The 27,356-nt window shown below is 41.1% G+C and overlaps 2 protein-coding genes across 6 annotated transcripts in view; one reads left to right on the top strand and one right to left on the bottom strand.

Moving 5' to 3' along the window:
• Positions 1-9,091, top strand: part of HGSNAT (heparan-alpha-glucosaminide N-acetyltransferase) — a 47,390-nt gene extending 38,299 nt beyond the window's left edge. Inside the window, exons 14-18 of the mRNA XM_073598110.1 lie at positions 368-454; positions 629-706; positions 4,325-4,395; positions 6,864-6,976; positions 8,765-9,091. Coding sequence (XP_073454211.1) covers positions 368-454; positions 629-706; positions 4,325-4,395; positions 6,864-6,976; positions 8,765-8,946 — 531 coding nt within the window. The 3' untranslated portion in view covers positions 8,947-9,091. The remainder of the gene's footprint in view (positions 1-367; positions 455-628; positions 707-4,324; positions 4,396-6,863; positions 6,977-8,764) is intronic.
• Positions 9,092-19,454: 10,363 nt separating this feature from the next.
• The window catches only part of INTS10 (integrator complex subunit 10), a 63,486-nt gene continuing 55,584 nt past the window's right edge, over positions 19,455-27,356 (bottom strand). For 2 of the 5 annotated variants that reach the window (XM_073598123.1, XM_073598139.1), the window contains 2 exons: positions 25,594-25,671; positions 19,455-22,870 (listed from right to left, as the gene is read on the bottom strand). In XM_073598123.1, the coding sequence (XP_073454224.1) occupies positions 22,690-22,870; positions 25,594-25,671 (259 nt within the window). In that variant the 3' untranslated portion in view covers positions 19,455-22,689. The remainder of the gene's footprint in view (positions 22,871-25,593; positions 25,672-27,356) is intronic. The other 3 variants (XM_073598126.1, XM_073598130.1, XM_073598132.1) reach the window with 3 other exon arrangements.

The raw sequence follows: 27,356 nt of genomic DNA on the forward strand, positions 1-27,356 counted from the left end.
CAAGGTCCTAGCTCTTCCCACTCTCGCCTCCTAATCCTCGCTATTGGTCAGTGAGGCAGTCCATCAGTGTTTGCCTAACAGTAATGTTTAGGTGGGAATGGGGCCAAGCTCTCTACCCAGAAAGTTTAGTCAATGTTTGCTTAGGAAATTAATGTGTAAAAGTAACACGGTGCCTGTGCTGTGGTGCCACCAGCAGTTTTTCTTCAGATTTGCCTTAACTATTGCATAGAAGATACCTTACAGTGCTTTGATTCCAGGCTGTCATAACTATTGTTATACAATCTTGTACAAAGGAAACTAGAATGTAGTTATCTTTAATTTATAATAAGTCAGTTTATAATCACTATTATGTATGGTTTATATGCAGGTAATTTATAAAACAACAGTGCCTTATGATCCAGAAGGAATATTGGGAACACTGAATTCCATTGTGATTGCATTTCTTGGGCTTCAGGTAATTTTTCACCTGCAAATGTTGCATCTTTGCGCTTGTGTGCTTAAGTTTGTCTACACGCAACAGAACAATCCATTGCTGCAACGGATTGCTTCATGATAATTTTGATGTGTACCATAGCAATCCCTTAACATTATAACACCAAATTATTTTATCCCTTGCCCTGTATTACAGGCTGGCAAAGTGCTTTTGTTCTACAAGAATCAACATAAGCAGATCATGGTGAGGTTTTTCACATGGAGTGTTGTTATGGTATGTAACTTAATTTATATTGCCTATCCTACATATTACAGTGGATGTACACGTTTATTTTTAAAAACACCTGCAGTCTGCTAATCCAGTAGTTTCAGTACTTAAGACTTTGACCTGGAAAAGGTATGGAGATCAGGAGTTGGTCTAAATTTCGACCTTATCTGCATGCTTGCTCCAGGATAATATCCAGGGGGGAAAAAAACTACCGCCGCTCGACTGAACCTACATATGCTGTAGTGCAGACTCTAATATAGAAAGGCAAAGCTGCACCTGCACTTTAGGAAGTGCACATAAATTGCAAAGATCTCAGAAAAAGCCTTGGTTGTCAAATATATAGTACTGTGCAAATGTTTTAGGTAGTTTTGAAAAAATGCTGTATTTTAAGAAGGCTTTTTGAAATGGAAGTGTTAATGGTATTTTTAACAATTGACAAAATGGGAAGTAAATTTAACCGAAGACCAATTCAAATCAATATTTGGTGTGACCTCCCTTTGCCTTCAAAACCTAATCAGTTCTAGGTATGCTTGCGTGCAGTTTTTGTAGGAACTCTGCAGTTAGATCTTCTGTGGAAGTAGGCTGCCTCCAAATCTTTCTATATCCATGCAATTCCAGACAGGCTCAACGTTTAGATCCGGGCTCTGTGGGTGCCAAATCGTCTTTTGTTCCAAACCAGGGCTCCTTGTTCTGTATGCTGAAGATGGTTCTTAATGATATTGGCTGTATGTTTGGGGTGGTTGTCCTGCTGCAGGATAAATTTGGGGTTAGTCACACGCCTCCCTGATGGTATGGCATGATGGATAAAAATCCACCTTTATTTCTCAGCACTGAGGACACCATTGATCCGGACCAAAGCTCCAGACTTGCAAGGAACCTCCACCATGCTTCACTGTAAACATGGTTATTGTACCACTCTCAAGCCCACTGGGAAACTATCTCCTGCTACAACTAAATATTTGACTCTTCAGTCCAGTAGTACCTGCTGACCATTTTCTGCACCCCCAGTTCCTATGTTTTCAAGCATACTTGAGTCACTTAGCCTTGTTTCCACATCAGAGGTATGGCTTTTTGGCTGCAATTCTTCCATGAAGACCACTTCCGGCTGGACTTCTGTGGACATTAGATGGGTGTACCTGGGTCCCAATGGTTTCTACCAGTTATGTGGTGGTGATAGTGCTGGACATCTTCAGATGTTGAAGGGAAGTAAACTTGTGTGTCTTTCATCTGCTGCATTAAGTTTCCTTGGCCAACCATTAAGTCTACAGTCCTCAACATTGCTTGTTTGTGCTTCTTCAAAAGAGCTTGAACAGCACATCTTGAAACCCCAGTCTGCTTTGAAATTTTTGCCGGGGGGAGACCTTGCTGTTGCAAAATAACTACCTTGTGTCTTGTTGCTGTGCCCAGCCTTGCTATGCTTTGACCTGTGACCTGATGCGGTCTTCCACAACCTCACCTTAGTAGCTGAGTTTGGCTCTTCCTCACCCAGTTTTAAGCCTCCTACACAGCTGTTTCTGTTTCCGTTAATGACTGGGTTTTAACTTGCATATGAAGTTGATTATCATTAGCACCTACTTGGTATAAATCGTTAATCATACACCTGACTCTAATCCTAAAAATTCCTGGACTTTGCAAGTGTAAGAATTGATCGCCAAAGGGTAGTCCACCCAAATATTGATTTGATTTAGATGGGTCTTCTGTTCGCTCACTTTGAATTTTGTAAATTCAAATTAAACAATTAAAATTTACATATTTTTGAAAGAGCCTGTTTGCTCAGGTTTTTAATATTAGACTTTAGTTCCACTTTTTAAGATACTTAAAATACATACCAGTACTGTGCAAAGTACAAGTTTTTCATAACCTGTTTTTATGTACAGTAGTTTTTATACCATAAATCTGTACATTTTTCAGGGACTTTTAAAACAAGATTAGGTAGTTACAGTATCTCTAAAGCAAAAACAGTCATCTCTAAAGTATCTCTAAAGCCAATTACATAAATCACCAGAGGGGGATTTTTGTAATTGGAGATATTTGAAAGGAAATGTTCCAAAAGGGACCTAGATGGCAAAAAACTGATGGTGTTTTATCATTACATACTGACCAAAATAAGAAAACACTTTTGGCTTTAGATCTACTTTATATTTAAAGTAGATGTAAACTGCATCCCCAAAATCTCTTAAGCTTTACCATGTTGGGGCGTATCCAAAGCCAAACATTTTATCTTAACTGTACAGTACAGGTACAAGACACGGGATCTGTAACCATAGACCATAGGCTATATGCCATTATGGCTAGGTGATTGGAAACTGGCAAAAGCTTGGCTGGGAACACCCCCTGTACACCTCATATAACCCCACCTGCTCCGTGGGACTTCAGTGTGTGTGTGTTGTGTTTTTTTTTTTTTTTTATTTTATTTTTTTTTCCTAGTGTTCTTGGGTGATCTCCTCTCCCTGGAGAAGTTTCTACATAAATCTTTTTTTATTTCTTTCACTACTTCAACAAGATCCAACTAAAGTATCCATGTTTTGCAGGTCTGCAAAGTTGGCATTTTGGTTTTTTGTTCCTACCACCTTAACGTTTTACTGGGTGGTTCTCCAAGCCTTGGCTGATGCAGGCTTCAGCTGCAAGGTGCTTCAAGATGTTTGAGGGTTTTGGGTCTATTGATCCTTGTGGGCTGACTTGCCATTGTTTCCTATATCATTGACCACCCCTCTGTTGCCTGGGGACATCTTTTGGTCTGATTACAGGTACTGTACAGCGAAGATTTGAATTTTGTCTTGCTTTCTTACCAATTTGGAGTCTCACAAAGCGGGTGGGTTTTGAGGGTGCATGCAGGGGGTGTTCCCAGCAAAGGTTTTGCCAGTGTCCAATCACCTGAAGGTAGCGCATTTAGTTATGGTCTATTACTACAGTTTTTTTTTTTTTCGTTTTTGGATAGCATAGTAAAGAGTTATGAACCCTCTAAAGTTTGTATTGCTAACTGTATCCCCATTGAGAAAATGCTTTTATCTTGGTGACCATTATTCTAACTAAAAGTAAAGGAAAAACCTGCATTTTTTTAAATTGCCACCAGAATAGGAATAAAGGTGAAATTTTCCAATGGGAAGACTTTGTAGTAATGACATCTGTATAAATTTGGATCTCCTGAAGGAGATGTTTCCTTTTCACTTTCTGCTGTTTTTACAGGACCAGAATTGAAGTAAAATCTCCCTAAAGGGACACAGATCGCAAAAAAACCTGACAGGATTTTAACTTTTCCCTGCCGTATCCAAAACATTACATTAAAGCTTATCAAAAGCTGGAACTCTGTTTTTAGTTTTAAAATTATACTTGGTGACCCTGCCATGAAGGTTCTTCAAAGACTTCCTGTTATGGGTTGGCAACTGTTCCCCAGTGTTGGTGTCAATGGAAGAAATTGTGCCCTTTTTAATGGTGTCAGTTGGAGGAATAGTGCCCCATTGTTGGTCAGTAACCAGAATGATGCCCCATTGTTGGTGTCAGTGGATTAAATAGTGCTGCAAGGGCCAGATAAAGACAAGCAAAGGGCCGTAGTTTGGAGACCCTTCGATAGAAATAAGCCTCATGTCAAAGTAAAAACCGTGATTTTTTTTTTCTCTATTTCAGGGGGTTATTTCTGCAATTTTGACAAAATGTTCTACAAATGAAGGTTTTATTCCAGTAAACAAAAATCTGTGGTAAGCAGAAAGCAATGCTATGGAGTGAATGTTGGACAAAGTATGCACCTAATTTTTGCATTCAGTCTATTCCCTAAAGGATTGAAAAAGACATGTCTAGATCCCAACAGGGGAGTGAATATAGCAAAACGAGAATAGAGGACGCATTTGTAGAACATGCACTTGAAGGAAAAACGCTTTTGTTAAAAATTGATTTTACTGCTAATACAAACCAGTTTGTTATGAAACCAATACATTAAACTATTCCTCCCATGTCCTCTTTTTAGCTAACAATGAATTTTCTTAAAGTGACAAACTCAAATGTTGATTCTTTATAACTGTGCATCATGGTGTATTATGTACAGTGGTTATAAAAAGTCTACACACCCCTGTTAGAGGGATCTCGTTGTTAAAAGGTATGAGGAGAAGGGTACAGAAGAATTTCCAAGGCATTAGATATACCATGTAACACAGTGAAGACAGTCCTCAAGTGGAGAAAATATGACAACAGTGACATTACCAAGAACTGGACGTCCCTCAAAAACTGATGAAGACGAGAAGAAAACTGGTCAGAGAAGCTGCCAAGAGGCCTACAGCAACATTAAAGGAGTTGCAGGAATATCTGGCAAGTACTGGCTGTGTGGTACATGTGACAACAATCTCCCGTATTCTTCAGATGTCTGGGCTATGGGGTAGAGTGGCAAGACTGAAGCCTTTTCTTACGAAGAAAAACATCCAAGCCTGGCTAAATTTTGCAAAAACACATCTGAAGTCTCCCAAAAGTAGTGGGAAAATGTGTTGGGGGTCTGATGAAACCAAGGTTGAACTTTTTGGCCATAATTCCAAAAGAGGTTTGGAGCAAAAACAGCACTTGCCTTTACCAAAACGCCATACCCACCCACAGTGGCAGCTTCATGCTTTGAGGCTGTTTTTCTTCAGCTGGAACAGGGGCCTTAGTCAAGGTAGAGGGAATTATGAACAGTTCCAAATACCAGTCAATATTGGCACAAATCCTTCAGGCTTCTGCTAGAAGGCTGAACATGAAGAGGAACTTCATCTCTCAGCATGACAATGGCCCCAAAGCATACATCCAAATCAACAAAGGAATGGCTTCACCAGAAGAAGAATAACGTTTTGGAACTGCCCAGACATGAATCTGATTGAAAATCTGTGAGGTGATCTGAAGAGGGCCGTGCACAGGAGATGCCCTCGCAATCTGAGATTTGGAGTGTTTTTGCAAAGATTGGGCAAATATTACCAAGTCAAGATGTGCCATGCTGAGACTCTTACCCAAAAAGACTGCGTGCTGTAATAAAATCAAAAGGTGCTTAAAAGTATTTTAGGGTGTGCACACTTATGCAACCATATTTTAGTGTTGTGTTTTTTTTGTTTTTGTTTTTGTTTTGTTTTTTTAACTTTCCTCCACCTAAAAAAAAAAAAAAAAAATATTTCAGTTTTGTTGTTCAACTGAGTTGTACAGTTTATAGGTCACATTAAAGGTGGAAAAAGTTCTGAAATGATTTTTTTTTTTTTTTTTTTTTTCATCACAGAAGCCTGACATTTTAACAGGGGTGTGTAGACCTTTTATATCCACTGTACCTGACCATAGGCATTTTTATTATTTATACAGGATTTATATAGCACCAATAGTTTATGCAGCACTTTACAACTTGAGGGTAGACAGTACAAATACAATACACTTTTTAATACAGTAGGAGTCAGAGGGCCCTGCTCCTTAGAGCTTACAATTGAAGAGGGAAGATCAAGAGATAATAACATGGGGGGGGGGGGGGTTCTGATTGAGGAAGTAAATGTACAGTTGTTAGGTGAGGGCCACGATGAGTTTTCAGGGACAAAGTAGGAGAGAGTCTGACAGATTGGGGTAGAGCATTCCAGAGTATGGGAGAGGCTCTGGAGAACTCCTGAAGGCAAGCATGGGATAAGTGACAAGAGTTAGCGAGCAGGAGGTCTTGGGAGGAGTGAAGAGAACGATTAGGTTGGAATTTTGAGACTAGGTTAGTGATGTAGCTGGGGGCAGAGTTGTGGATGGCTTTGTAAGTTATTGTTGGTATCTTGGCTTTAATTCATTGGTTGAGTGGCAGCCAATGGCAGAATTGGCAGAGGGTATAGCAGACGTTGAGAGGTTTGTGAGGTGGATGAGCCTGGCAGCAGCGTTCATGATGGACTGAAGTGGGGATAGCCTATTTAGAGGTAAGCCAATGAGGAGGGAATTGCAGTAGTAGAGGCAAAAGATGACCAGGGAGTGGATTAAAAGCACTCGTTTTCTTGCTAATAATACAATATTGGACTCTGATTATTTTAATGTAATCCCCATTGAACAACACATCTACTGGTTCTAAAAACCTTTAGAATTTAACTGGTGTTTATGCATTTGCTTTTCGTGATTTTTCTTTTTATTCTTTTCAGTATTTTTTTTTTTTTTTATTTTATTTTTTATTTCTAACCCTTTTCATTTAAAAATTCTACAGGTCCATCTCTTATGTGACAACTCTCAGCTGCTTTGCTTTCTTCCTGTTAATGATCATTTATTTCTTGGTGGATGTTAAACAGTACTGGAAAGGTGGCCCATTTTTTTATCCAGGTAAGCTGGGACAGGAACGGTGTAAGGGAGCAAATAGAAGTTTTAAAACTGAACTCCGGCCATAAAAGCTTTTCTTTAAAGTAGAACTTAAGGCAAAATCTGTCGTATTGGGGAATACTACCCTTCAATTTCTGTACCATAGCCCAAACAAATGTTAAGAAATCCTGGGATGTCACCAAAACTAGCGTCCCCATTGGAAGATTTCCCCTCCATTACTGTTCTGGCGTAAATCCAACATCTGTGATTTTCTTTTAATGATAACCGTAAGCAGATAATTATGTTCCCTATTTGTCCTATTGGGGACACAGCAATTAAAACGGATAGGTGTTCTAATCCTTCTCCACTATAGCCAAAACTTTAAAAAACATATTGGGTTTGTATGAGGCTATGGTTGCCAACATCCTTCTACATTTTATACTGATTTATGACCTCTAATGGGACTTTGTGGCAAAACAATACAAAAATAAAATATATATTTTAAAGGTAATATTTGAATGAAATGTACTTAACTGCTTGCCGACCAGCAAATGCAGTTTTACTGCGGCAGAATGGCACGGCTGGGCTAAACTATGTTGCTTCGCCTTTTGGCCACTATGGGCATGTGCCGAAGCTGTTTGCCTGGAGCCTATGCGAGTGCTCATTGGGCACGATGAAGGCCAGCCACCCGCGAGAGCCGGGATCTGTATGTGTAAATGTAAACACACAAATCCCAGCTCTTTCAGGGGAGTAGAGACAGATCGTGTGTTCATACGAAGTATGAACACCGATCTTTCTCTCCTAGGCAGTCCCACCCCCCTACAGTTAGAACACACCTAGGGAACACGGTTAACCCCTTCCCTGCCAGTGACATTTATACAGTAGTCAGCATTTTTATAGCACTGATTGCTCTATAATTTTCAATGGTCCCAAAAATGTGTCAACAGTGTCCAATTTGTTCGCCGCAATACTAGTAAAAAAAAATAATAATAAAAATGCCATAAATCTATCCCCTATTTTTGTAGACGCTATAACTTTTGTGCAAACCAATCAATATACGCTTATTGCAATTTTTATTTCTGGTTAAAAAAAGTAGAAGAAAACATATCGGCCTAAACTGAGGAAAGAATTTATTTTTTTTATAAAATGTGGGATATATATTGTAGCAAAAAGTAAAAAATATTACAAAATTGCTCTTTTGTTTATAGCGCAAAAAATAAAAACTGCAGAGGTGATCAAATACCACCATAAGAAGGTTCTATTTGTGGGAAAAAGACGCCAATCTTGTTTGGGTACAGCGTTGCACGCCCGCGCAATTGTCAGTCAAAGTGACGCAGTGCCGTATTGCAAAAAATGGCCTGGTCATAGAGCAGCCAAAACTTCTGGGGCTCAAGTGGTTAAAAACCACTTTAGTTCTGCTTTAAGTTTGGAGGGTACAAGAGACTGCTTTACTTGCCTGCTGCTGTCCTCTTTTCCCTGAAGCTCCAGTCTGTGGGTAATCCCTTGGCGCCATCACATACAATGTAGGGCTAGCAACCCTGTATTGTACGTGGTGGGTAAAAGTGCATCTGAGAGTAACTCTTAAATTGTGGTTCTGAGTGATGAGCAATTGTATGTGTTTACAATATCATGTAATGATGCAGCACAAGTGAATAAAGTATGTTATATTCACTGGCGCTGCATCATTGCACAATATTGTAAGTTTTTAGGTTTGTGTATATCAAACTTTACCAGAAGCCACACATTATCACAGCACCGTTTCATTACAATGTATTTATTACTGTGGTGGTGTTTGTTTTTTTTTTTTTTTAGGAATGAACTCTATTCTTGTTTATGTTGGCCATGAAGTATTTGAAAATTATTTCCCCTTCAAGTGGGAGATGCAAGACAGTCAGTCTCATGCTCAGCACCTTACCCAGAACCTTCTTGCCACTTCCATCTGGGTGCTGATTGCCTATATCCTTTACAAAAAGAGGATATTCTGGAAGATTTGACCTCTTATAACCATATGATTAGGCCGATGCTACTTAACTACAGGACGTTTAAATTTGGAAGTTGAGTCATTTCTTTGGGACATCTAAAAATAGAATGTCAGGGTCATAAGTTTGCTTTCTACCTGCACGTCACTTTTTTTTTTTTTTAACAGATTTTTTGTTTTAGTTTGTGGCTTACTGCAAAAAGCAACAGAAGCGAAGCTAAGGTACACATTGTTTACCCCTCCAACAGTCAAGAGTCCCACACTGGCATCTTCTACTTTGCTACATTATGGCACCCAGAAGAAGCTGTCTTCATTGGCTGGCGTAGGATGTCACTTCCTGCACATGCTCAAAAGTTTAGTGATTCCACCAGAGGATCTCTGCCAGAATGTAAACTGAGCTACGCATGCGCAGCCTGGTGTACATTCTAAAGATGACTGTGCGCAGGTAGGTTATTTTATTGCAAGATAGACTCCTTGTCACTTCTGCAGTAAGGAATCTGCCTGCTCAGTTTTTTTAATTAGACTTTTATGCTCCACTTTTAATGAAAAGGAGTTAAAGGGAAACCTTTTTAATTTTTTTTACGTTTGTCAGTGCATCCTCGGCAAACAAATGTCTTACAGTGGCTTGCGAAAGTATTCGGCCCCCTTGAACTTTTCAACCTTTTGCCACATTTCAGGCTTCAAACATAAAGATATAAAATTTTAATTTTTTGTGAAGAATCACCAACAAGTGGGACACAATTGTGAAGTGGAACAAAATCTATTGGATATTTTAAACTTTTTTAGCAATTAAAAAACTGAAAAGTGGTGCGTGCAAAATTATTCGGCCCCTTTACTTTCAGTGCAGCAAACTCACTCCAGAAGTTCAGCGAGGATCTCTGAATGATCCAATGTTGTCCTAAATGACTGATGGTGATAAATAGAATCCACCTGTGTGTAATCAAGTCTCTGTATAAATGCACCTGCTCTGTGATAGTCTCAGAGTTCTGTTGAAAGCGCAGAGATCATCATGAAGACCAAGGAACACACCAGGCAGGTTCATAATCCTGTTGTGGAGAAGTTTAAAGCCGGATTTGGATACAAAAAGATTTCCCAAGCTTTAAACATCCCAAGGAGCACTGTGCAAGCGATCATTTTGAAATGGAAGGAGTATCAGACCACTGCAAATCTACCAAGACCTGGCTGTCCCTCTAAACTTTCAGCTCAGACAAGGAGAAGACTGATCAGAGATGCAGCCAAGAGGCCCATGATCACTCTGGATGAACTGCAGAGAACTACAGCTGAGGTGGGAGAGTCTGTCCATAGGACAACAATCAGTCGTACACTGCACAAATCTGGCCTTTATGGAAGAGTGGCAAGAAGAAAGCCATTTCTTAAAGATATCCATAAAAAGTCTCATCTAAAGTTTGCCACAAGCCACCTGGGAGACACACCAAACATGTGGAAGAAGGTGCTCTGGTCCGATGAAACCAAAATCGAACTTTTTGGCCACAATGCAAAATGATATGTTTGGCGTAAAAGCAACACAGCTCATCACACTCAACACACCATCCCCACTGTCAAACATGGTGGTGGCAGCATTATGGTTTGGGCCTGCTTTTCTTCAGCAGGGACAGGGAAGATGGTTAAAATTGAGGGGAAGATGGATGCAGCCAAATACAGGACCATTCTGGATGAAAACCTGTTGGAGTCTGCAAAAGACCTGAAACTGGGATGGAGATTTATCTTCCAATAAGACAATGATCCCAAACATACAGCAAAATCTACAAAGGAATGGTTCACAAATAAACGTATCCAGGTGTTAGAATGGCCAAGTCAAAGTCCAGACCTGAATCCAATCGAGAATCTGTGGAAAGAGCTGAAAACTGCTGTTCACAAACGCTCTCCATCCAACCTCACTGAGCTTGAGCTGTTTTGCAAGGAAGAATGGGCAAGAATTTCAGTCTCTCGATGTGCAAAACTGATTAGAGACATACCCCAAACGACTTGCAGCTGTAATCGCAGCAAAAGGTGGCACTACAAAGTATTAACACTAGGGGGCCGAATAATTTTGCATGCCCCACTTTTCATTTTTTTATTAGTTAAAAAAGTTTCAAAAATCTAAAAGATTTCGTTCCACTTCACAATTGTGTCCCACTTGTTGGTGATTCTTCACAAAAAATAAAAATTTTATATCTTTATGTTTGAAGCCTGAAATGTGGCAAAAGGTTGAAAAGTTCAAGGGGGCCGAATACTTTCGCAAGCCACTGTATGTATGTTGAATTAAAAAATGCAAACACTACTACTATGCTGCAATAGAATAATAATTTGTGTTTGTTTTTTTTTTCTTACCCATTTTAACATGTTTGTGCCCAGTAATGTGCAGCTGGTTAGTTTTTCTCTTGATGATTTTAGCTGTTGATCAGGTTTATGGACCATATAGGAAGACCTAAACTGAAAACCATTATTCATTCTTTTATTTAGCGTACATACAAGTAAGTTTTTATTAAATATGCTAAAAGCTTGCATTGCTCCCTCGTGTGTCATCTGGTTATGGTCTCTACTGATGCAAAAGATCTGGGGGGCATCTGATTGCCTGGCAGTGCTTGAATATCGGTGATCCAAGATCCTCCAACAGAGCGCTTGTGACCAGCTGGATGAAGTCCAGTACCCACTTTTTTAAAATTTTTTTTTTTTTTTTGATACAATTGGTGTGAATCATATTTGATGAACTATTATTTAGAATATGTGTACTAAATAAAAACCGGAAATGGTTTTTAATGTTTGCAATACACAACACACAAATTTTCAGGCAAATTCAACCACTTTCACGGTCTCCACAAAAAATGTTAATGGTACAATGCTTTTATCTGTTTGGTTGCATTTTCAATGGAACACTTGTTGACCATTCTTAAGCATTATGCCACTGTGTGTGGCTAGCATGAGGCTACATTAACACCTAAATCTGAGAGGTGTAAATTTAGCCTTAGGCCTTGTACACGCAAGCTCAAACCTGTAGAAGAGCAGTTTGTACATTAAGCATTTGCGAGCATCACAAATGCAGCTTTCTTGAAATCTTTAGGCTACTATCATGTTGGGGCGGGTGTCGGTGGTAAAGCAACGCTATTTTTACCATCGTTTTAGTGGTGCTTTTCGGCAGCTAGCGGGGGGTGGTTTTACCCCCCCCCCCCAATAGTGGCTGAAAAAGGGTTAAAACCACCCTCAAAGCACCGCTCCTACAGCGCTGCAAAGATGCTGCTTGCAGGACTTTTTTTTTTTTTTTTTTTTTTTTACTGTCCTGCAAGCACACCGCCCCAGTGTGAAAGCCTGTGACAAGAGAGGCACTTTACAGGCGCTATTTTAAGCGCTGTAGCACCTGTAAAGCGCCTCAGTGTGAAAGTAGCCTTAAAGCACCATTTAACTTAGGTTTGTGAATGGTCAAGCACCGCTTTTAATGTGAATGCTGTCACTTCAAACATGGGTGAAGGGTGTTTGGAAAGACTTTATTAAACTTCAAGCAGCTTTCTTGAAGCCTTTAAAATACCTAGTAAAAGCTTCCTGTACAGACTGCTCTTATTCAAGCTAATGTCCATGTGCACAAATGAATGCAATGTGTTTTTATTTCCGCTACTGGAATTTAAAAAAAATAAAAAAAAAAAAACATTTTATTCCGTTGAGTGTCAATTACATGTACTGATTTTGTAAACAAATATGTTAAACTATGAAGTAAAGCTCATGCACATTCTCCTCTGATTTCTTAGTTTTTCCGTGTGGTGGTGATCATGTATTTAAGTCTTTCAAAACTGCATACCACCTATGTGGCATCCAGGGAGCGTGTTATATGCATCATCCAGGAATAAATGTGCTTCTGTGTTTGTGCTGGAAGCATGCTTCCGGCACCGACCCTTGGTTTACATCTATGCATGCTGCATGTAGGGCGGCACACGCAGGGAAAGAAGTCCTGGATTTTTTTCACATTTTGTCTCACACATTGGCAAAGGGCATTTAACTGTGTGAGAAGGCTTGCAATTTTTTTTTTTTTTCGTTTTGGTGCACATTTCTGACATGCACAGATGTCCTACTGCTTTGCTTCTTTCTCCCCCCCCCCCCCCCCCCCCCCTATTCAGAGGTAGCTCAAAAGTAAACCCATACAACCCAAGTCTTGCTGTAACTTTGTCCTTGGATCCCATGATGAAACCTGGCAGCTCCCCACCCAAAAACTATTTATATCCTAGTTCTCTAGGCCAGGGTGCCCAACAGCTGGCAGAGGCAGGGCTGACACTAAAGTGTCTGTGTTTACTTACCTATAGAAAAACTGTAGGACTTAGCAGGAAGTCCAGCAGTCCTGTGTTAACGGCCAATTTATTATGCTGATTTATTCATAGGGTGATCAGCTATTTGCATCTGCATGTTAGCAAGTTTAATCTGGATAAGGGATGATAAATGAATAAAACCAAAACAACCTAACAGACTTATTCAGTTATACATGCACTTTAAATGATAGTATGTTTAGCAGTTTTTTTAACAAAGTAGGAAAGGGTTAAACTTTTTTTTTTTTGTGGTGTGTCACACTTTTGAGATTTCCTTGCCTAGCGATGCACCAGAAAATGAGAGGCGGCCTCTCAAAAGTGAGCTAAGTTGCCTTTTTAGACCACTGTCACCAATATATCCGTTGAAAGAGTCCCTCTCACTTGCAATTTGGTGAACCTTTTTGGAGCTCTGCTGACAATGGTCACCAAGGCCAACCAGAGAGGGTGAATCTCCCTTATGAGGACTCGGACAATAAACCCTGTAAAAGGAATATGGATTTTTGTCTAGGAACCTGGTATTAAAATTAAGTCTCAAAATATAATAGAAATAAAGGTACTAAGTGGAAACCATAACAAAAAAATTGCTTCAGGTATCAGAGAAGTGGAAAACCTCTAGATTAACTTTGTTGCAAATTCTCCAAGCTATTGTTGTGACTTGAAAAAGGGGGAAGCGCTACCTAAGTGCAGCATTAAACAATACAGTTTGTCAGAGGTTAAAAGCACTCACGAGAGATCATGTAAACACGCTTATTGTGTAGTGTCTGCCACCCATCTGTCCTGCAGGAGCTGCCTGGGGTCCTGACCCTTGTGGATTGTGAAGCTAGGGATGGATGCCCTGTATTGGACCAGGAGGTCTACGTCATCCAGCGTTAAACCCAACGGTGGATGTAACGTCGTCAGAGTAAGAGATGGCTGAGAAGATCAGGCTACGTGCTCGGTGTGATCTGCTACTTCTAAAGGCCTGGGATGGTATTGCAGCATACAGCTTTATGTAGAGGAGGGGGAAATAAAATGGGGTGTGGAACTACGAGGGCCAGCAGCTCTACCAGCATAAAAGCACGCATAATACAGCAAGTGGGCAATATTCAATAAAACAGAAACTTCATTGAATAGTGCCCACTTGCTGTATTATGCATGCTGCAGCTATCTCTTCCTCCCCTAGTGACATCGCGTCCATTGGTATGTTACATGCTGGATGGCCTGGTCCCGTACAGGGTGTCATCCCTATCGTCATGATACACATCAGTCTGGACCCCAGGTGGCTCCTGCAAGACAGATACTATATGATAAGCGTGTTGACATGTTATCTCTTATGAGTGCTTATAACCTCTGACAATAAACCATGTGGTTTAATGCTGCACTTAGGTAATTATCTCTCTTATAGATAAACATAGCGCAACCTGTTTGGTGTCTTGAGCTGTTCCTTCATATACCCATGTGCTGGAATAGTTACATAGTAGGTGAGGTTGAATAAGACACAAGTCCAACCTACGTGTGAGATTATATGTCAGTATTACATTGTACAGTGGGGCAGAAAAGTATTTAGTCAGCCACCAATTGTGCAAGTTCTCCCACTTAAAAAGATGAGGCCTGTAGTTGTCATTATAGGTACCTCAACTATGAGAGACAAAATGTGTAAACAAATCCAGACAATCACATTGTCTAATTTTTGAAAGAATTAGCAAATTATGGTGGAAAATAAGTATTTGGTCAATATCAAAAGTTCATCTCAATACTTTGTTGTATATCCTTTGTTGGCAATGACAGAGGTCAAACGTTTTCTGTAAGTCGTCACAAGGTTGTCACACACTGTTGCTGGTATGTTGGCCCATTCCTCCATGCAGATCTCCTCTAGAGCAGTGATGTTTTGGGGCTGTCTGGGCAACACGGACTTTCAACTCCCTCCAAAGGTTTTCTATGGGGTTGAGATCTGGAGACTGGCTAGGCCATGCCAGGACCTTGAAATGCTTCTTACGAAGCCACTCCTTCGTTGCCTGGGCGGTGTGTTTGGGATCATTGTCATGCTGAAAGACCCAGCCACGTTTCATCTTCAATGCCCTTGCTGATAGGAGGAGGTTTGCACTCAAAATCTCACGATACATGGCTCCATTCATTCTTTCATGTACACGGATCAGTCATCCTGTTCCCTTTGCAGAGAAACAGCCCCAAAGCATGATGTTGCCACCCCCATTCTTCACAGTAGGTATGGTGTTCTTTGGTTGCAACTCAGCATTCTCTCCTCCAAACATGAGAAGGTGTGTTTCTACCAAACAGTTCTACTTTGGTTTCATCTGACAGTCTCTCAATCCTCTTCTGGATCATCTAAATGCTCTCTAGCAAACCTCAGATGGGTCTGGACATGTACTGGGTGAAGCAGGGGGACACGTCTGGCACTGCAGGATCTGAATCCCTGGCGGCGTAGTGTGTTACTGATGGTAGCCTTTGTTACGTTGGTCCCAGCTCTCTGCAAGTCATTCACTAGGTCCCCCCCTGTGGTTCTGGGATTTTTGCTCACTGTTCTTGTGATTATTTTGACCTCACGGGGTGAGATCTTGTGTGGAGCCCCAGATCGAGGGAGATTATCAGTGGCTCTTGTATGTCTTCCATTTTCTAATTATTGTTCCCACAGTTGATTTCTTCACACCAAGCTGCTTGCCTATTGCAGATTCAGTCTTCCTAGCCTGGTGCAGGTCTACAATTTTGTTTCTGGTGTCCTTCGACAGCTCTTTGGTCTTCACCATAGTGGAGTTTGGAGTGGGACTGTTTGAGGTTGTGGACAGGTGTCTTTTATACTGATAACAAGTTCAAACAGGTGCTATTAATACAGGTATTGAGTGGAGGACAGGGGAGCCTCTTAAAGCAGAAGATGCAGGTCTGTGAGAGCCAGAAATCTTGCTTGTTGGTAGGTGACCAAATACTTATTTTCCACCATAATTTGCAAATGCTTTCAAAAATCAGACAATGTGATTGTCTGGATTTGTTTCCACATTTTTTCTCTCATAGTTGAGGTATACCTATGGTGACAAATACAGGCCTCTCATCTTTTTAGGGGGAGAACTTGCACAATTGGTGGCTCACTAAATACTTTTTTGCCCCACTGTATATCCCTGGATGTTGTGGTCGTTCAGGTGCTTATCTAATAGTTTCTTGAAACTATCAATGCCGACCACCGCCTGTGGAAGGGAATTCCACATCCTTGCCGCTCTTACAGTAAAGAACCTTTAAGGTTAAACCTCTTTTCTTCTAATTTTAATGCGTGGCCACGAGTCTTGTTAAACTCCCTTCTGCAAAAAAGTTTTATAACTATTGTGGGGTCACCAGTATGGTATTTGTATGTTGAAATCATATCCCCTCTCAAAATTGAGCGCAAAAAAAGAAAAACCGCAAAGGTGATGAAATAAAAACCAAAAGAAAGCTATTTGTGGGGAAAAAAAGGACGTCAATTTTGTTTGGGAGCCATGTCGCACGACCGCGCAATTGTCAGTTTAAGCAACGCAGTACCGAATCGCAAAAAGTGCTCTGGTCAGGAAGGGGGTAAATTCTTTTGGGGCTGAAGTGGTTAAACCTCATTTGCCATGTAGTTGCTCACCCCATTAATTTGTTCAGATCTTTTTGCAAGGTTTCCACATGCTGTGGAGAAGTTATTGCCCTGCTTAGCATCATCTGCAAATACGGAGTTTGAACTGTTTACCTCATCCTCCAGGTCGTTTATGAACAAATTAAATAGGATTGGTCCCAGCACAGAACCCTGGGGAACCCCACTACCCACCCCCTGACCAGTCCGAGTACTCCCCATTTATCACCACCCTCTGAACTCGCCCTTGTAACCAGTTTTCAATCCATGTACTCACCCTATGATCCATGCCAACGGACCATTTTTTTGTACAGTAAATGTTTATGGGGAACTGTGTCAAATGCTTTTGCAAAATCCAGATACACCATGTCTACGGGCCTTCTATTATCTAGCTCTGTAGGTTGAGTTGCAACAATATACAGCAAGATCAGAGAATTAATGTGTCTGCAGGTGCTGCACTTAAATCCATATTGGAATAAGGCTGTAAAAATGTGGAAAATGTCATTATTTTTCCCAAAACTCTACAAAAGATACTCCATAATGACAACGTGCAAGAAGTTTGTTTTGACATCTTTGCAAATTTATAAAAAAAAAAAAAAAAATCCCATGCACATAAGTATTCAAAGCCTTTGCTCAATACTTTATTGAAGCACCTTTTGGCACCAAGTACAGCCTCAAGTCTCTTTGAGTATGATGCTACAAGCTTTGCACACCTAGTTTTTGGCAGTTTCTACCAATCTTCTTTGCAGGACCTCTCAAGCGCCATTAGGGTCGATGGGGAGTGTCAGCGTACAGCCATTTTCAGATCGCTCCAGAGATGTTGGTTTCAAGTCTGGGCTACTCAAGGACATTCACAGATTTGTCCCGTAGCCACTCCTTTGTTAGCTTGGCTGTGTGCTTAGGCCATTGTCCTGTGGAAGATGAACTGCCACCCCAAACTAAGATCCAGAGTGCTCAGGAACAGGTTTTCATCAAGGATGTTTCTGTACATTGCTGCATTCATCTTTCCCTTGATCTTGACTAGTCTCCCAGGTCCTGCCTCTGAAAAACATCCCCACAGAATGATGCTGCCACCATTGTGCTTTACTGTAGAGATGTATTGGCCAGGTGACGAGCGGTGCCTGGTTTCCTCCAGACATGACACTTGCCATTCAGGCCAAAGAGTTTAATCAGACCAGAAAATGTTGTTTCTTGTGGTCAGAGTCCTTCATGTGCTGTTTTCCTGAGGAATGGATTCTGTCTGGCCACTCTAACATACAGGCCTGATTGGTGGAGTGCTACAGCGAGGGTTGTTTGTTTGGAAGGTTCTCCTCTCTCCACAGAGAAATGCTGAAGCTCTGTCTGCATGACCATCGGGTTCTTGGTCACCTCCCTGACTAAGGCCCTTCTCCCCCCGCTCACTCAGTTTGGTCGGATGGCCTGCTCTAGGAAGTGTCCTAGTGGTTCCAAACGTCTTCCATTTATGGATAAGGGACCTTCAATGCTGCAGCAATTTTTTTTGTACCCTGTCCAAGATCTGTCTGTACCTCAGACAATCCTGTCTTGGAGGTCTACAGACAATTCCTGGAACTTCATGGTTTGGTTTGTGCTTGGACATGCACTGTTAACTGTGGGACTTTTTATATAGACAGGTGTTTTATTTATATATATAATATACATTATTTTTTTTTTTTAATAAATGTGCAAAGATCACAAACAAACTTCTTTCACGTTGTCAGTATGGGTTATTGTTTGCGGAAAATAATGAATTTAATCCATTTTGGAATGAGGCCGTAAACATAACAAAATGTGGGAAAAGCGAAGCACTGTGAATACTTTCCGGATGCACTGTATATTCTGTTGCCTGGTAAGACTGGCTCAATATATCCAGCATGTTTGACTAGCTCCTTGCAACACTGCTTTATACTATAAAGGTAAAGAAGACACTTCAATTATGGTTGAGAGAAATTTTAGAAAACCTGGGAAAAGACATCCACTTCTGTTACCTTTCTTGACAAGAATCCAGGGACACCTCCACACAGAAAACGATTCTTTTGAGGACTTGGCAATTGCATTTACTGGAATGTTATCGTCCAAATTGAAATCTGGATAAGTGTATCCTTGCAATTGCAGTGTTTTGCTACAATTCCTTGGTCATGATGATCTTTGATAACAGTAGCCTCTTTATCTAATTTTGATAGAATTACATTGTGCTCCCTCCCTCCCCTCCCGCTGCTAACAAAAAAAAAAACTTAGGGTATTTAATATCTGACAGATTCCAGTCCTTCCATATTCTATCCAAAACTAGAAAAAGGTTTATGCTATACATACTTTGGGGTTGATTTAATAAAACTGGAGAGTGCAAAAATCTGGTGCAGCTCTGCATAAAAACCGGCTTCCAGGTTTTTTTTTTTTTCTTTTTTGTGAAAGCGTAATGGAAAAAGCTGAAGTTAGAACCACATTAGCTACAATGCACAATTGCACCAGTTTTAGTAAATCTCCCCCTTATGTCAGACCACATACATTTGTATATTGATGTGTATCTGCCAGGAGTTGGGGTGTTTATAGACCAATCCATAATGCTGCTTTTGAAGGAATAACAAATGTCTCAACCAATAACAATTGTCTGCAATTTAATTTATCTACATACACTTCTATAGTAAAAGCAAAGAAAACAGAAGCTTTGAAAATTAAACATATGACTTGTTTAATTACCAGTGAAATATGACTGTTACATAAAATTTGATATGCTCTCCACAAGTAGAAAAAAAAAAAAATTGCAGTATATTACTATTTACATTGCTACACAAGTACATTCGCCAAAGCCATGTCTATTTACAACATTGAAGTTACATGACAGAAAAACAAAATAGCATCATATACATCTAGAATTATAATACATGGAAATATGTTCAAGAGAACAAGACAACACTTATGTTCGACCCCTTTCACATGGAGGCAGTTTTCAGGCATTTTAGCTCTAAAAATAGCACCTGAAAACTGTCTCCCCAGTGTAAAAGCCTGAGTGCTTTCACACTGTGGGGGTGCGCTTGCGGGACTGGGGAGAAAAAAAAAAGTCTTGAAAGCAGCATCTTTGGGAGCGCTGTATACAATGCTCCTACACCACCCCTGCCTATTGGAATGAATGGGCAGTGCTTCCGAATCACCGAAACATGGGCGGTTTTAACCCTTGCTTTGGCTGCTAGCGGGGGTTAAAAGCGCCCCACTAATGGCTGAAAAGCACAGGTAAAACTAGTGGCGCTTTACTGATAACAGACCCGCCGCCCCAGTGTGAAAGCAGCCTTAGGATAACTGCAGACATTTTTTTTTTTTTTTTTGCTTTGGATAAAGCAGGGAACATTTATTTTTGATTTTCTACTTCTGCAAGTGAACCTTATGAGCTGAGTGTGCCGCCGCCCCCCCCAATATGTCTTGTCCCTAAGATGCTCAAACAAGAAATGGGGGTTTAGATCTGTGCCCCTATAAGGGAGATTCACGCTCTCTATTTGTCCTGATTATCATTGAAAGTAAAGAAAATCCCAAATGTTGGGCTGTCCCCAGAAAACTAAGGGCGGGCAAACCTTCCAATGGGAACACTAGGTTGGGGGGGGGGGGGGTTGTGTTGTCTCCAAACAATTCCCTTAGACTACTTTCTTACTGAGGCAGTTTTCAGGTGTTTTAGAAATAGACTCTAATGCCTGAAAACCTCCTCCCCATTAATTTCAGTGTGACTTTCCACACTCGGGCAGGGTGCTTGCAGGATGTTCCGAAAAGTCCTGCAAGCAGCATCTTTGGAGCGGTGTGGGAGTGGAGTATACACCACTCCCAAATCGCTCTGCCCATTGAAATGAATGGGCATCGCCACAACATAGGCACTTTTAACCCTTTCTTCGGCCGCTAGTGGGTGTTAAAAGCGGCCGAATAGCGCCACTAAAACTAGCTGCACTTTCAGTGTGAAAGTAGCCTTTACTTGCAAGGAAATCCCCTCACTTTCTGTTTTGGCTATGGGACACAGATGGCGGGGGAAAAAAAATCTCAGCGATTATAATCCTCCCTGGCTCTGTCCAAAATGGAAAAAAATTTTGCCTATAGGTCTACTTTAAGGACAGGAGGGCACAAACAGCTATGACGAGACAAGTTTTAACCTTTCCCTAATCTAGTAAAATGCCTTTTTGGCTGTAGAGTGGGGAAAATAGATTTGATCCCCTGCAGATTTTGTAAGTTTGCCCACTTACAAAGAAACAAAGGGTCTATAATTTTTATCATAGGTGTATTTTAAATGATATCGACCAAAAAAACCAGAACAAACACGTGATACAAATGTTATTTTACTCACTGAACTGCAACTCAGTTTATAAGTATTTGATCCCAAGAAAAAACATGACTTTGTACTTGGTGGAGAAACCCTTGATTAGCAAGCACATAGGTAAGACATTTCTTGTAGTTTGGACCAAAATCCTTAATCCTTCCTGAGATGTGTGCAAACCTGGTAACAATCTTGTTTACAGATCTTCTCTAAATCCTTAAGGTTTCTTGGCAACTCGAAGTTTCAGCTCTCTCCATAAATTATCTATAGGATAAAGGTCTGGAGACTGGCTAGGCCACTCCATGACGTTAATGTGCTTCTTGAGCCACTCCTTTGGTGCCTTGGTGGTATGTTTTGGGTTATTGTCACGCTGAAAGACCCATTCCATGACCCATCTTCGGTGTTCTGGCTGAGGGAAGAAGGTTCTCATTCAAGATTTTACAATACATGGCCCCTCAATGCGGCAAAATCGGTCTGTGCCTTTAGTAGAGAAACAGCCCCAAAGCATAATGTTTCCACCTCTTTGCTTGACTGCAGGGGTGTTCTTGGGGTCATAGCATTATTCTTCCTCCAAACATGGCGAGTCCCCCGCCTCAAGAAGGCACATGTACAGTCATGCCAATGAACATCTTAATGATTCACAGAATAATTGGGAGAAAGTGCTGTGGTCAGATGAGACCAAAATTTAGCTCTTTGGCATTAACGCAACTCACCTTGTTTGGAGAAAGAAAAATGCTGACTATGATCCTAAGAACACCTTCCCTACAGTCAAGCATGTAGGTGGAAACATTATGCTTTGGGGACGTTTCTCTGCTAAAGATACAGGCCACATTGAGAAGCCAATGGAAGGGACCATGTATTGTAAAATCTTGGATGAGAACCTTTCCTCAGCCAGAATACCGAAGATGGGTCTTCCAGCATGACAATGCCCCAAAATGACTCGCCAACGCAAAAAAGGAGTGGCTCAAGAAGAAGCACATTAAGGTCACAGAGTGGCCTAGTCTGTCTCCAGACCTTAATCCTATAGAAAATTTATGGAGGGAGCTGAAACATTGGCAAGAAACCTTAAGGATTTAGAGAAGATCTGTAAAGAATCCCTCCTGAGATGTGTGCAAATCTGGTCACCAACTTGAAGAAACGTCTTACCTATGTGCTAGCCAACAAGGGTTTCTCCACCAAGTCATGTTTTGCTTGGGGATTAAATACTTATTTTACTCAGTGAACTGCAACTCAATTTATACCATTTGTATCGTGTTTTTTTTCTGGATTTTTGATTGATATTCTGTCTCTATCATTTAAAATACACCTATGAAAAAAAAAATTATAGAACCTTAATTTCTTTGTAAGTGGACAAACTTTTAAAATTTGCAGGGGATCAAATAATTATTTTCCCCACTGTATATTTGTTAAATAGATTTCTCCTCACTTCTTAAGAATCTCAATAGGTGCATAGTTGGCAAGAACAACTTACTATATATAATCCCCCTACTCTATCCAAATGAAACAGTTTGGGCTGGAGTTGGCCTTTAAAAACAGGTAAATCAACAACATTTACATCTTCATAAGCTAGGCATACGTCTTACTGTAGCAAGTCATGCCTTGTATTTGATGTTAAGCCAAACATTGTAACAACAAAATCTTTTCATTGATACAAAAGCGATGCAAGATGACCATGAGATTTTCCGTGCAGCGCGAGACTTGCCGTTCCATTGCCAGCCTGAAGTCTTCTTTTACTCCTTTTGTAATTCCCCGAGTCACTGTGTGATGCCTGCCAGAGAAAGCATCATCTTTGCTGAGAAGATACATTGAGTCTTAAATTAGGCCTGACAGAGCCCTGTAGTTTAAAATGACATCTTAAAGTCTCTACCATGCCGAAGTCAGCCTACACCTCCCTAGGCCAGTACAGTTAAAAAAAAAAAAAAAAAAAAACCCTGTAATACATTGCTCACTTGATTCAGTGAGATTGTTAGGGCTTACTTTATATCTAGGAAGAATAAAGTAGCACAGAGACAGTTGATTAGATCAGTGGTTGCCAACCTTTATTTCAGACCACCAACATGAATTTTACATGCCTTATACACACAACGCTCCCACAGTCTGATCAGCGCTGCATTGGAAGTCCCCTCCTTCACCTCTCACTCTCTACACTACTCCCGAAGCCTCCCTCTGAGATCACAGGAACTACAGAGGAGGCAACTAGTATCAATGTGCACTGACAGTATTGACACATGAACTAGGCAGATTCACCGCTTTATAATAATTCCCCTTTGTTCACACTGGTGTGTGGTGCATTTTACATGCGTTACCTTTGAACTTTATATAAAGTGCATTTCAATGACAGCACATTAAAAATGCAGCAAGCAGAACTTTTTCTTTTACGCACACTGTCAGTGTGAGCTGTGTGCTCACACATCGTACATGCAGGCAATTTCGCATTGACAGGAAGACTCAACAAACTACCACAGAGCTCAACAGTGCTGTGGTAGTTTGAGAACTACAAGCAGACAGCCACAAAGGCTGTCAGGACTTGTAGTTCATTTACAAACACAACTGTGTGAATGAATGATGCAGCCGTGTGGGCGGAGCCCCACATGTCTGCACCGTTTTAAAAAAAAAGTGACAGTACAGGGAACTTCTCTCCTTACTGTTGTCACAGGGAGAAAAAGGGAATGGCAAGCTGCTGCAGCACTGGGAACATGTTACATGTTCCACCCTAAAAACGGGTGTAACACGTTCCCAAAGGTGAACTTTTCCTTTAAATCAGAGTCACTTTCATCAATGGCAGGTGTGTACTGACTACCATGTAACATCAGTTTGAAAGTAATTAGTTAATTCTGAACACAGCCACATCCCTAAATTATAAGAGGGTGTGTACACCTATGCAACTACATTAGTTTAGTTTTATTAAATTATTTTGCTACTAAACAAACATTTTTGCTTGTTTTTTTAATTGCATTGCACAGTGTTTGCATTGCATTGAAGCGGAGTTCCGCCAAAAAAAAAAAAAAATTAAAAGTCAGCAGCTACAAAAAGTGTAGCTGCTGGCTTTTAATAATTAGACACTCACCTGTCCCGTGGTCCAGCGATGCGGGCGTATGAAGCCCCGCTCCTCTCCACGGCACCGGCATTCTTACTGTGCGCGCCCGGCTGTGGCTTCACAGCCGGGCACGCACTGCGCCTTGTGAATGGACGGGCAATCTGGGACCTGTGACGTTTTTTTACCTCTCAAAAACCTGGCATTTTTACAGGGGTGTGTAAACTTTTTATGTTCACTCTATGAAATATACAATATACTTTACCTACTAAGACACCTAGATACTCTAAAAATGGGAACGGCTTCATGGAGGCCTCAGTCACAGAGGAATTGTACAAATAAGTGAAGTTATTTCTCACAGCCACCAAACAGGTGCAAACATTCAAAAAAGAGAAGGGAACTCAATTTCTTAGTAAGAACATAGGCCCCTACTGTGTTTTTTAAATACTTGTATTTGAGCCAAATGTATTCAAATCTGTACACAAACATTAAGCTGAACTGAATGATTTCCATTGAGCAAGAAATACCATTCTTTTTAATGCGGTTGTAAACCGCTGGAGGAAAAAAACAAAAAAAACTTTCCTCTGTAAGACAATTGCAGAATGTGCTAGTATGCATTGCATACTAGCACATTATGAAATACTTACCTTAGAATGAAGCCCTCCAGCAACATGCTGTCACCGCTAACAGGGCTTCCATCTTCCCCCAAGTCTTCCTTCCGTGTTCGTGGACTCCAGCTGTGAGATTAGCTGGAGCAGCGATGACCTTCAGAGCGTATGTGACGGTGACGTCATCGGCTGCATCCAGTGTGAATATCTTCTAAACGGTGCCCATTTAGGAGGTATTCATTTTACCTACAGGTATGCCTTATTATAGGCTTATCTGTAGGTATAAATCACAAAGCGGACTTTACTTCCGCTTTAAGATGTAACGCTTTTTCTGAGTAGTGTAGTGGCTACAATCAATAGCTCATGTACCTATAAAGTGTTATAAAATACATTACACATATCTGTAGTGCAAGAGCTGCTCTTTTACAGTATTTAATATATGTGCAGACTCAAACGTTCACTTCTGGTCTGATAACAGAGTGTAATAATACAAGTCAATGGATTGGTCAAATAGAAGCATACCTTCTGCTGCATGCAGATGTGATATGAAACAATTCATGTAAGAACTGCATGCACTTACAAACATGTACACTGTGTGGAAATTGTTGTGGTCTAAAAAGATACTGTATGAGTCTCATTGTTTAATGTGATGTAAGAGTGCTGCCAGTTGGAAACAAATTACAAGTGGCTCATGGGGAAGAATGCTGAATGTCACGATATTACAATCAAAATGAAGAACAAGAAAATAAAATGGAAATATATATATATATATATGGGCAAAATGTTGTACAACAAACATCAAAAACTATGGGGCTGTGAGTAAAAATGTTAACGGACACAGCACATCATGAGCAGGCTTTGTGGACTTGGTACCTGTCACTGGTTGTTAGGCTGGCCTGTAGGACAGGTATGAATTCCTGCTGCAGCAGCCCCAGGGTAGTGCTAGAGCTCCTTCAAAACAGTAAACAGTAATATTCAAAACCCTCAGCTGCCAAAACATCACACTGGAACATGTTTCATAATACAAATGGAAGAGCACATTTCATTCCTTAAAAGTAAACCTGGTACAAATCAGAAGAATTCAAACTGAGCAAAAAACAGGGGTTACCTTTCAGGGAAAACACCATGTAAAAATGATCAATAGATTTAAATATATAAACATTTGAAGTTATACACACAATTCTGTCTCTCTTTTCAAATATGTGCTGGGGCCCACCTCCTGAGCCTCCCTACTGGTCCAATGTGATAGGTACCCTCACTGATCGATAGAAAGCTATAACAGGCTGGAAGGGACAACAACGCTCAACTCCAAGGAAGCGTCAAGATTAAAGTGATTGTAAAGTCTCTTTTGTTTTTTTTCTTTAAAAATAGCAAACGTGTCATACCTGCTCTGTGTAGTGGTTCTGCACAGAGCAGCCCTGATCCTCCTCTTTTTAGGTCTCCTGCTGGCGCTCCTGGCCCCTCCCTCCTGTCCAGTACCCCCACAGCAAGCAGCTTGCTATGGGGGCACCAGAGCTGCAGCTCCGTGTGTCCATTCAGACACGGTGTCCTGGTTCGGCCCCACCCACTCTCTCTCCTAATTGGCTGACTGACAGCAGCGGGAGCCAATGGCACCGCTGCCGTGTCTCAGCCAATCAAGAGGGAGAGCCCTGGACGGCCGAGGCATTCGTGCACATCGCTGGATATAAATGGGGCTCAGGTAAGTATTGGGGGGCTGCTACACATAGGTGTTTTTTTTTTTATCATAATGCACACAAAATCACATGCAACATACAGAGAAACACACTGCCACTTAACAGACACAAAGCTGTGCCATTAATTGTTAAAGGCAGCCCTACACATTTATTCATTACATGTACTTCTCTAGCACCATAAATTTACACAGCACTTTATATTAATATTGTACATTCACATCACTCCGTGTGCTCAAGGAGCTTTCAATCTAAAGGTCCCTAACTCACATTCAAACATATACATACTAGGGCTAGTTTAGACCGGAGCCAATTAACCTACCAGCAAGTCTTTGTGTGGGAGGAAATTCATGCAGGCACAGGGAGAACATACAAACTCCAGGCAGGTGGTGCTGTGTTTGAGATTCTAACCGATAACCCTAGTGCTGCTAGGCAGACGTGCTAATCACTTTAACCACTTAAAGTGAAGGTCCGCTGAAAAAAAAATATTAAAAGCCAGCAGCTACAAATACTGCAGCTGCTGACTTTTAATATATGGACACTTACCTGTCCAGGGAGCCCGCAATGTTGGCAGCCAAAGCCGATCTGTCCGTTGGCTCTCGGCTGCTGCTGCTGCCATCCTCGGTATAGGAATAAGGAAGTGAAGCCGTGCGGCTTCACTTCCTGGTTCCCTACTGTGCATGCGCAAGTCGCGCTGCGCGTCCTCTCTGGTCCCTGCTGTGTTCTGTGTCTCACAGAATACAGCGGTGGAGGAGAGTGTAGGCGCCGGAAGTGGCGTAAGTCACCGCAAGCGCCGCGGTGATCTATGCCAGGAAGTGGGAGCAAATACCTGTATTAGACAGGCATCTGCTCCCTCCTCCCCCCTGAAAGGTGCCAAATGTGACACCGGAGGGGGGGAGGAATCCAAAAAGTGGAAGTTCCATTTTTGAGTGGACTAGCCTCGTT

The sequence above is a fragment of the Aquarana catesbeiana genome, linkage group LG01, assembly GCF_042186555.1.
Source record: "Aquarana catesbeiana isolate 2022-GZ linkage group LG01, ASM4218655v1, whole genome shotgun sequence".
Classification (NCBI taxonomy): Eukaryota; Metazoa; Chordata; class Amphibia; order Anura; family Ranidae; genus Aquarana; species Aquarana catesbeiana.